Here is a 10,151-nt window from a genome sequence, read left to right as displayed (position 1 = left end):
AATTTTTACAACCATGACATGTATTTTCTTTACTTCGGGATCCTGCCAGAGCAAGATGTCAAGAAGTTCAAGAAGCACACTGGAGGTTACCTTGAGGCGTTTGTGTGATCTGCATACTAGTGGAGTAGCCATGGAGACGGTAGCCACATGGGTGTTCTGTTGCTGTTTTGCAGGTTCAAACCTTGTACTACTCAGCTGATCACAAGCTGCTTGATGGGAACCTACTAGATGGACAGGCTGAGGTGTTTGGCAGTGATGATGACCACATTCAGTTTGTGCAGGTACACATTGCACATCTGAGGTAACCTCAGGTTAAAATGTGATTAGAGCATTTTCTAGTATACTGAAATTTTCCTTTAAGAAAGGAAAGTGGAAGAATTTCATTGGTATATCGGAACAGAAACATTTTCAGGACAAAACAAGCATATCTTTCTTAGATTTACTACTGTTTCTCCACATAAAAAAAAAATTCAGCAAATTAGGAAACCACATTTAGATTTTTTTCTCAATGAAATAGGATTTACAAGTAGTAAGAAAACAAGGCCAATAAGATGAAGCAATGTAGAAATTGATTTTTTTTTTTGTTAGATTACAAAAAATTGTTTGCAACAGGGAATGGGTGTTGTTAGACCCAATTTTTAAAAAAAAAAAATGTCAGGCATAAAAATTTTTTAGTTTCTAGACAAAAATTTAGAGAAAAGGACACACATCATAAGTGTCAAATAGTGAACTCACTAGTTTAAACACTACTTGGGTCCAGAAGAGATTTCTGTGGCCCGGGAAGCCTTCCCTTGCCTCTTCCCAGTCATGTCCTTACACAGCCCTAAAGGAAACCATTATTCTAACTTCTGAAACAATAGCTTAGTTTGCCTTTGAAATGTATATAAATGGTCATACAGTATGCATTCTTTTTGTTTGACCTTTAGCTTCAACGTTGTATTTGTGAGGGATAAACTATAAAGTAGGCAGAGTTAACCCAGTTTTAAGGGGTGTTTTCTTTACCAGTTAGAAGGTAAATGAGACTCAGAAGTGACCTGAATGGCAGTTGTCAGGTATTCTGTGGTAGTAGTGGCCAAGTATTTTTATGTTTTACAAAAAGTGTTTGGGTTTAAATTAGTTGAGAACTTTGTTCATAGTTTGCATTTTGAACATTTAGGTATTTTCCCTCATACTCTAAAGATACTTTGTTTTTTTTTTTTTTTTTTGTTTGTTTGTTTTTTTTGTTACTTTTTCAGTAAGCAGCCGTTGAGTAAAATGGTAGACCATGATGTTAGGACACAGAAATATGTAAGAGACAGTTTCTGGTTGCAGAACCATCTATAGCAGTAGATGAAAACCGTACAGTCTTATAAGAGGGATCTACAAAAGGCATAAAGGGGAAGGGATAGAGGAGCCAAGAGGAGAGAAACTAAGGAAATTTACAGAAGAGGCAACATTTGAACAGTCTTAGGATTTAGAAGAGCTTGCAAAGCAGATGAGAGTGTGTCAGATAGCAAAAAATACCCGTGCGAGGTCACAAGATTGGGAAAGTAGGTAAATGCCACTGGGTTAGGGCTTAATACTTTATCCTACAGGTGGTGGGGAATTTTCAAAGAATTGTAGACAAGGAAGTAGAGTGACATGAACAGATCTATTTCCTTTTTTTTTTTAATGTTCATTTTGAGAGAGAGAGAATCTCAAGTAGGCTCTGTGCTCACAGCCTGACGTCACACAGGGCCTGACGTCATAACCACGAGATCATGACCTAAGCCAAAGTCAAGAGTTGGATGCTTAACTGACTGAGCCACCCAGGGGCCCCTGGACAGATATATTTCACAACCTTAATAATAGTGAAAAACTGAGCAGTAGTCCCAACAGTAGGGGCATTGGTTAAATACTGTATTTCTGTACAGCAAAGATCTGTACATTAATCATTTTAGACGCGTGGTTAACTATCAGGTGGCAGTCTCTGGGTCATGGGACTCCAGCTGATCTGTGGTTTGTTTCGTTTTGTTTTTCTTTACTAAATGATTGCGTTAAGCCCTTCTCTTTTTCTGGCCAAGTACAGAGGGTAGACCCAATTGTGAGACCAATTTATAGATTACTACAAGCAGTAGTTTAGTTAAAAAAAAATGAGGGCTTGATCCAGGAGCATGAAGGAGGAAAAGTGGACTCTAAGCATTTATAGTTTCAAAGGTTGAGTGAGTCCTTAGTGATTGTTTAGAATAAGAAAATTAAGGAAAAGGAAGAATTTGAGAAAGCAGGATTCTGATGTGACCCATTAGAAGGTGGTTCCCTGGATAAAGATCATGAATAAAATAGGATGAGGGGACACATTAGGCTTGAGAAATAGGAAAAGAGGCTGAGGAGCCATTAGGAAGGAGAAGATTAGAATCAAATTGTGTTAGAAAGCTAGCTAACATAAGCAGAGAAAGTTTGAACAGAGGAAGACTAAATTGTGTCAGATCATTCTTTTGGAGGTCATGTAAAATATGGTTATGGGTATCTCTTCACTGGTTTTGGGAGGGCACTTGGTAACCTTTAGTGGGTATAAGTTCCAAAGAGTGTAAAGTTAAGAATATCTTAGCTTGAGAAGTAATAGTGGTTGAAAAAGAAATAGCCACCGGAGATTACCCCCTGGGGAGCCAGAGGCAAAGAAAGTGGGGCCAGTGGGTAGCGCGTGGGAGGAGTTAATACAGGAAAGTGAAGATAAGGGAGAGGAAGGGATTGTATTTGAAAATGTTCCAGAAGGAATGTAAAGGCGTTAACCAGCACCTCTGTATGACTTGTTAGTTATAAAACACTAGTAGTCTTCATTGTTAATCATGCTTTCCTCTTTCACATTGATTTTTTCAATTATAATCCATACGTTAGAACAGTTTTGTTACTATAATAAAAGCTCTTAATGCCAGCAAAAAATGAGCAGACATATATCCAGTTCAATTCCTCTGAAAAGTATTTTTCAGGACAAAAGTGGCAGTTACAAGAAACACGTAAAAGTATATTTCTTCAGGACCACCATATAGGTATCATAGAGTGCTTTTCTAGACAAACCATATCAGACAAAAATAAAAAATAGAAAGAAGACAATACTAAAAGAACCAAACATTCACAAAAGTAGTATAGGAACACTCAGAGGGAGAAATAGGCAAAGCTACAAATTTTCAAATGATTATAAAAGAATTACATTGTGTACTCGTATAGGAGTTCCTTTGATGGCATCATCAATTTGTGATACTTTGGATCCCTTCTTCCCACAGGTTGGGATGGGGTTTTATGTACCTTGGAGTTTCTAGTGGCAGAGACAAAAACCTGTCATAGTATAAAAAGAGTGGCTTTATACTCAGAATTTCTATTCTTTTAGTTGTATTGCCTTGGGCAATACATATCTTTTCTGAGTATTGTTATCTATAAAATGGATTAACAGCATTGCCCTTACTCCATTAAAAGATATGAGGTGAATAAAGTGCCTAATTATACCTAGGTATATGATAAATGTCAAAATAGAATTTAATGGTAACCATTAACATGGTACATTCTCTGCCTTTTCTCAAAATAGCCAACATATGCTATAACCATGCTTGTTGACTGGCCCACACCAAACTTGTGATAGTTTTTTCACAGCTTTAAGTAGCTACCAAATTTTTTTCCTCTAAGTTGTTAACATAGCTTTTTGCTTCCATAAGAAACAAATTTCTACTATAAATCTTAGCTACCCGTGTGGCTCTGGCCCTGGGGATCAAAAGAAGTGGATCAGCACACTTGGCGTCAGGTACTGAAGTGGGGGTGGTACCTGTTCATTTGGTAGGTCCTCTTAGGATGTCTCTGACTCTTCTAATGCCATATGATCATATACTTTAAAAGTGTCAAGGACTAATAACATAAGAAAACCATCAAAGGGAACTCCTACACAAGAACACAATGTAATTCTTTTATAATCATTTGAAAATTTGTAGCTTTGCCTATTTCTCCCTCTTAGTGTTCCTATACTACTTTTGTGAATGTTTGGTTCTTTTAGTATTATTGTTTTATTTCTGATTACCATATTTTGTCTTTTGATATGGTTTGTCTAGAAAAGCACTCTATAATACCTATATGGTGGTCCTGAAGAAATATGCTTTTAAGTGTTTCTTGTAACTGCCACTTTTGTCCTGAGAAATACTTTTCAGAGGGACCGAACTGGATATGTCTGCTCACTTTTTGCTGGCATTGTATGAAGGATATCCGTACATATGATTTAATTAGGTTTGATAGTTTCTTGGAGACAGTGGGCTAAATGTAATCTTTCAGATAATTCATACCATTTTAAATTAATAATCTCTTTTGAAAGATGATTCTATACTTCATATAAAGAGTATGTGAACTTTGAGCTTATGTAGATTAAGGGTTTTTTTTTTTCTCTCTTTTTTTTTTTTCCATTGAGGTATTCTCATACTTGATCTACAACTTGCTTTTTAATTGCTTAAATTGAGCTTTTCCTGACCAGGCTCCTTGTGTAGGTGTAGTTGTTTCATTATAAGTGGAGATGGAAGTATGCTAGTAATTTGTGTCAATTGGAAAGTGTTGGTTTGTGTTAAATTTAGGGTGCTTTAAATGTCATACATAAGTGAAGGATTCTAGGTGTTTTTTCAGTGTTGTGGAATAGCTCAGGAACAGAGGTACACCAGGTATGGTCTTTGGCTAGGTTTCTGTAGCTACCTTTTGATTTTGCAGAAAAAGCCACCACGTGAGAATGGCCATAAGCCGATAAGTAGCAGTTCCACTGGATGTCTCTCTTCTCCAAATGCTACAGTACAAAGCCCTAAGCATGAATGGAAAATCGTTGCTTCGGAAAAGACTTCAAGTAAGTGTATTACACTCATCAGATTGTCTTTGACTTACTTTTAAAGAAGAGTGTTGAGTGGAACCATTTAATAACTTTGAAGTTGACTATTTGTGGGAAAAACTCAGAAGCCATTAGATTTGGAAAACAGTAGCAGATCGTTCCAGTCTGGGATCCGGAATCCAAGTCAGGATCACACAGCAAACAAAAGTAGTAATAATTGCATCTTAAACATAGAACTCTTATGCTTACAGATAACACTTACTTGTGCCTGGCTGTGCTGGATGGTATATTCTGTGTAATTTTCCTTCACGGGCGAAACAGCCCACAGAGCTCACCAACAAGTACTCCAAAACTAATTAAAAGTTTAAGCTTTGAGATGCAACCAGATGAGCTGATAGAGAAGCCCATGTCTCCCATGCAGTATGCGCGGTCTGGTCTGGGGACAGCAGAGATGAATGGCAAGCTCATAGCAGCAGGTAAGAACAGAAGGATGAGTGTTTTCTTATTGGAAAGTTTCAACTGGCTAAGCCCCTGCATGGACATTTGTGCTTGCTTTGATGTGAACTTTGGAAAGGGAGGGTTTAATATGCCTTCTTCCTTGGCATTCTACTTTACCACATTCTAAAAAGACCAAGAAATACAAAAGTAAATACTATTGTATTGCCTATCCTTTAAGTAAATGTCTGTTTCTAATTCTTAAAAAACTATAAAGTCATTAAATTGTTCCATCCTAATTTTCAAGCCAAGACTAAGCAATTTACTCATACTGATAATGTTGTTCGGCTGTTAGAAGCCCTGAGTTAAAACATCACCTAATGGGACCTTAATAGGTTTGTGGATAAAAATTCTTTTTCTCTTTGTGCAGATTACCTAAATCATTCTAGACAAGAAACCCTCATGTGGTTTGAGATCTTAAGCATGAATCTTGATGGTTCTTTTGCCAGGTGGCTATAACAGAGAGGAATGTCTTCGAACAGTTGAATGCTATGATCCACGTACAGATCACTGGTCCTTTCTTGCTCCCATGAGAACACCAAGAGCTCGATTTCAGATGGCTGTACTCATGGTAAGGAAGAAGCAATCCATGTTTAGCTGTTTCTCATAACTTCAGAATGGCAGAAATTCTGATCTTGTACTTTTGACTTAGGGCCAGCTCTATGTGGTAGGTGGATCGAATGGCCATTCGGATGACCTGAGTTGTGGAGAGATGTATGATCCAAACATAGATGACTGGATTCCTGTTCCAGAATTGAGAACTAACCGTTGTAACGCAGGTAAAATTACTTTCCTTCTGAGATAATCAGTATTTAAATATGGTAATTAAATTATCAATATATAACCTTATTTTATACTCATATAGGAGTATGTGCTCTGAATGGGAAATTATACATTGTTGGTGGCTCTGATCCATATGGTCAAAAAGGACTGAAAAACTGTGATGTATTTGATCCTATAACAAAGTCATGGACAAGCTGTGCTCCTCTTAACATTCGTGAGTTGATTTGGGTTTTTTCCCCTCAAGTTTTTTTGTTTTTTTAAGATCTCAAAATCAATTATGTGTAGTATGCGCACTTAAAGTTTTGGGAGATAAAGTAATTTTGGTTTGACTCGATTTTATAGGTAGACACCAGTCTGCAGTCTGTGAGCTTGGTGGTTTTTTGTACATAATCGGAGGTGCAGAGTCTTGGAATTGTCTGAACACAGTAGAACGTTACAATCCTGAAAATAACACCTGGACCTTAATTGCACCCATGAACGTGGCAAGGCGAGGAGCTGGTGTAGCTGTTCTTGATGGTGAGTGTTGAGATTTGGAAAGGTGAAGAATAGGGAGGGGCAAGAGTTTGTTCTAATATTCCCAGAGAATGTCCATGATAACTAAACACTTTTATAATAAGAAGTCAGAAGCAGACATTTTTTCTGATGCAGTGGGCATTGGTGGTTTGTCTTTTAGAAGTCATTTCTAATCAGACTCGGTACTTGAAGTAATAATATAAATATATTAACACACTAGTCTTTTGATGGGTTCACTGAATGAAGTTCTCTAAGTCCTTTCCTTCCATAAACCATATGCAAAATGTATCATCTTAGAGTTCCAGTTCCTTTAGAGCAAGAATTTAATGGATTTGACCTGCAAAGCAAAATAAGTGCAAATCACCTAGATTCTAGTCTCTTCTGTCTACTCCATACCTAATCGGAAGGAAAACTTAAGGCTTTTTTTTTAACAGATCTTTCCAAAGTTAGTTTTATATGGATGCAGCTTTCTTTTCACATTCATTGTATTGATTTACATGTTTAATTATATAATTACCATAATGAGTTTAATTAGCATTGTCTTGGGAACAAAGTGGAATCTTAGTTAAGCTTATGGCTCACCTGCTGAACGTATAGATGTGTAGACATGCCAGCAAGTAGCCCGCAGCCCACGCTGAGCCTTGTCAGTTCTTCTGTAAATATGTGGTTGTAGATAGATTTTGGACAATCAAATGAGAAAATAATGAAGTTTTTATTTTTTAATGTTTGTTGTATTTTAGAGAGAGAGACAGACAGACAGTGTGAGCAGGGGAGGGGCAGAGAGAGAGGGGGAAGCTCCAGACTTTGAGCTGTCAGCACAGAGCCCGACGCTGGGCTCAAACTCACGAACCGTGACATCATGACTTGAGCTGAAGTCGGATGCTTAACCGCCTGAGCCACCCAGGGGCCCCAAGAGGATGGAAGTTTTTAAACGTACACAGTATTGGGGCGCCCAGGTGGCTCAGTTGGTTAAGCATCCGACTTCAGCTCAGGTCATGATCTCCCGGTTTGTGAGTTCGAGCTCCTTGTCGGGCTCTGTGCTGACAGCTCAGAGCCTGGAGCCTGCTTCAGATTCTGTGTCTCCTTCTCTTTCTGCCCCGACCCCACTCATGCGCTCTCTCTCAAAGCTAAATAAATGTTTTTTTTTAAAAAAATTTAAAACTACACAGTATTTAATGCTGACATTTTATGTGTCTGAAAATAATTAACTGCTCTGCATATTTGAAAATAATTAACTGCTCTGCATATATATTTGAAAATGTAATAACTCTTGGTCTGTTTCCAAGAAGTTTTTGTACTAAAATAATTTTATAGAATTGGAAAGCTCAAGAAAATGTTCAGTATCTGAAAACTGCTTTTCTGTAACTTTTTTTTGAATCTTAATTCTGAGGCACTGGACTAGTACAGAATCTCCAGTGCACAGAACTACTCTGGCTTGCTGCGTACTAGCTGCTTCTTTAGGCAAGTTGTTCAACTTCTTTGCGCCTCATTTCATCTGTGAAATGGCAGCAGTAGCAGTTACCGCAAAGAATTGTGAGAATTGTGCTTCAGTTAGAGGCTGCCCCTCTCTTTGTAAATTGCCTGTGTTCCATCTATGAATGGGTTTACTTGCCGCGTTAGGAAGGCATTTAACAAGGACTTTTGGTAGAATGAGCAGGTATTTCTACTAAGAACCACCAATTTTAGCAAAAAAGACTTAGGAGTTTTTTTCCTTCTCTAGATTTACCTTGTTTCATTCTCTTTTAGGAAAATTGTTTGTAGGTGGTGGCTTTGATGGTTCTCATGCCATCAGTTGTGTGGAGATGTATGACCCAACTAGAAATGAATGGAAGATGATGGGAAACATGACTTCACCAAGGAGCAACGCTGGGATTACAACTGTAGGGAACACCATTTATGCAGTGGGAGGCTTTGATGGCAATGAATTTCTGAATACGGTGGAAGTCTATAACTTTGAGTCAAATGAGTGGAGCCCCTATACAAAGATTTTCCAGTTTTAACAAACTAACAGGCTTAGTGATGTAATTGTGTTTAGTAGAGGTACACTTGTGAATAAGGAGGGTGGGTGGGTATAGATGTTGCTAACAGCAACACAAAGCTTTTGCATATTGCATATTATTAAACATGCTGTACATACTTTTTGTGTTTATTGGGAAAGGAATGCAAAGATGAAGGTCTGTTTTGTGTATTTTTAGGACTACTTTGGTTATTTTACTTTTTGGAAGTTGATATTGTAAAAGAATAAACCAAGACTTGATCGGGCATGTCATTTCAAGAAGTCCCCTCTCCTCCACATTTGTTTTGCCAATTTGCACATTAATGACTCTTCCCTCAAACATGTATTATGGGGCAAGAGGGTAAGGTTTAAGATCGAGGCAGTTGGGTTTTTTAAGGGCCCTTTTTCAATAACTGGAACACTATACAAAAGAGACTTATTTAACTAGATGACAATGACTATTTTTGTTTTTATTAAAAGAAAGCTGACATGCCTACCAAGATTTAATCTTTTATGATTGCCTTTTTATAACTTTTTATATTCTCAGCACAGTGCTTTACATATTGAAGATGTGGCAGATTCAAATTACTGAAGCAGACTGGTGGTCTTAAAGGATGCAGGGTGAGGGGTTTCTGTTTTACACCCAGAATGCAAACTTAAAAGCTTTTGCCTCAGTTACTGTTTTTTTTTCTTTTTTTTTTGTTACTGTTTTTTTTTTTTTTTTTTTTTTGGTTTTTAGGTTTTTTTTTCTTTTTTTTTTGAGAATACAGTACTGATGTTTATTTGAATGGAGTTGCTGAACAGTAACATAGCTGTGATTTTTATTTGAAACACTGATTTCACATACTTTGACTTCTTGAGGGTATATTTTATATAGCAAGACATTTAATATATAAGAACGGTGAAGTACTTTATTTTCTAAATAATTCCTGTCTTTATTTATCATTAACAAAACAATCCTAAATAGCAGCCCTCGATTGTGGAAGAAAATTAAACTGTATTGGGTTTAAGAATTCAGCGTTTATCAGAACTATGTTTTTGTTCAGTTTTTCTATTCACATGGATAAATACTGGTTGGGGTGACTTTATCGAATGTGTAGTGCTACACATATAACTGATGGTGCCAAAATTAGCACATCCTAATGCTTGCTGCCGATGCAAACATATTAAAGGTACTTTGCAGGAAATCCTTGCACCATGGAATTAATATCCAGATGTTGTTTGTGTACTCATTCATTACTAAAAGTCTTGGGGACAGTTTTTTTTGTTTTCCCAGTAATGATGAGCTTAAAGTATTTGTGGGAAAATAGTTACCTGACATGTCTGAAATGAGAGCTGATGGTGAGTTTTTTTTTTTCTCAAAGAAGATGAAGAAGCACACAGGAATCTAATGAGCCAACTAGGACAAGATTACCAGTGGCTGACTTGGGTTAGGAAGAAAATTGTTCCCACTGGTACTCTGACACCGTATTTCTCTCATTTATTCTACAAAGAACCATCGTGAAAGTTAACCTGGTAGCATTGTATTGCTGACTATATTTGTTGCTGGTTTGGTTCTAG

At 37.2% G+C, this 10,151-nt stretch overlaps 1 protein-coding gene across 1 annotated transcript in view; it reads left to right on the top strand.

The window, feature by feature from the left end:
- Positions 1-9,804, top strand: part of IVNS1ABP (influenza virus NS1A binding protein) — a 21,264-nt gene extending 11,460 nt beyond the window's left edge. Inside the window, exons 8-15 of the mRNA XM_047076909.1 lie at positions 174-281; positions 4,693-4,822; positions 5,056-5,280; positions 5,749-5,870; positions 5,952-6,078; positions 6,165-6,296; positions 6,425-6,598; positions 8,342-9,804. Of these exons, the coding sequence (XP_046932865.1) occupies positions 174-281; positions 4,693-4,822; positions 5,056-5,280; positions 5,749-5,870; positions 5,952-6,078; positions 6,165-6,296; positions 6,425-6,598; positions 8,342-8,595 (1,272 nt within the window). The 3' untranslated portion in view covers positions 8,596-9,804. The remainder of the gene's footprint in view (positions 1-173; positions 282-4,692; positions 4,823-5,055; positions 5,281-5,748; positions 5,871-5,951; positions 6,079-6,164; positions 6,297-6,424; positions 6,599-8,341) is intronic.
- The last annotated feature ends 347 nt before the right edge of the window (positions 9,805-10,151 follow it).

The sequence above is a fragment of the Lynx rufus genome, unplaced genomic scaffold (genome assembly GCF_022079265.1).
Source record: "Lynx rufus isolate CCGP_SWC_20201006 ecotype Redwood Valley unplaced genomic scaffold, mLynRuf1.p SCAF_15, whole genome shotgun sequence".
Classification (NCBI taxonomy): Eukaryota; Metazoa; Chordata; class Mammalia; order Carnivora; family Felidae; genus Lynx; species Lynx rufus.
The sequence above is the reverse complement of the archived record's forward strand: the minus strand, read 5'-3'. Positions and strand labels throughout refer to the sequence as shown.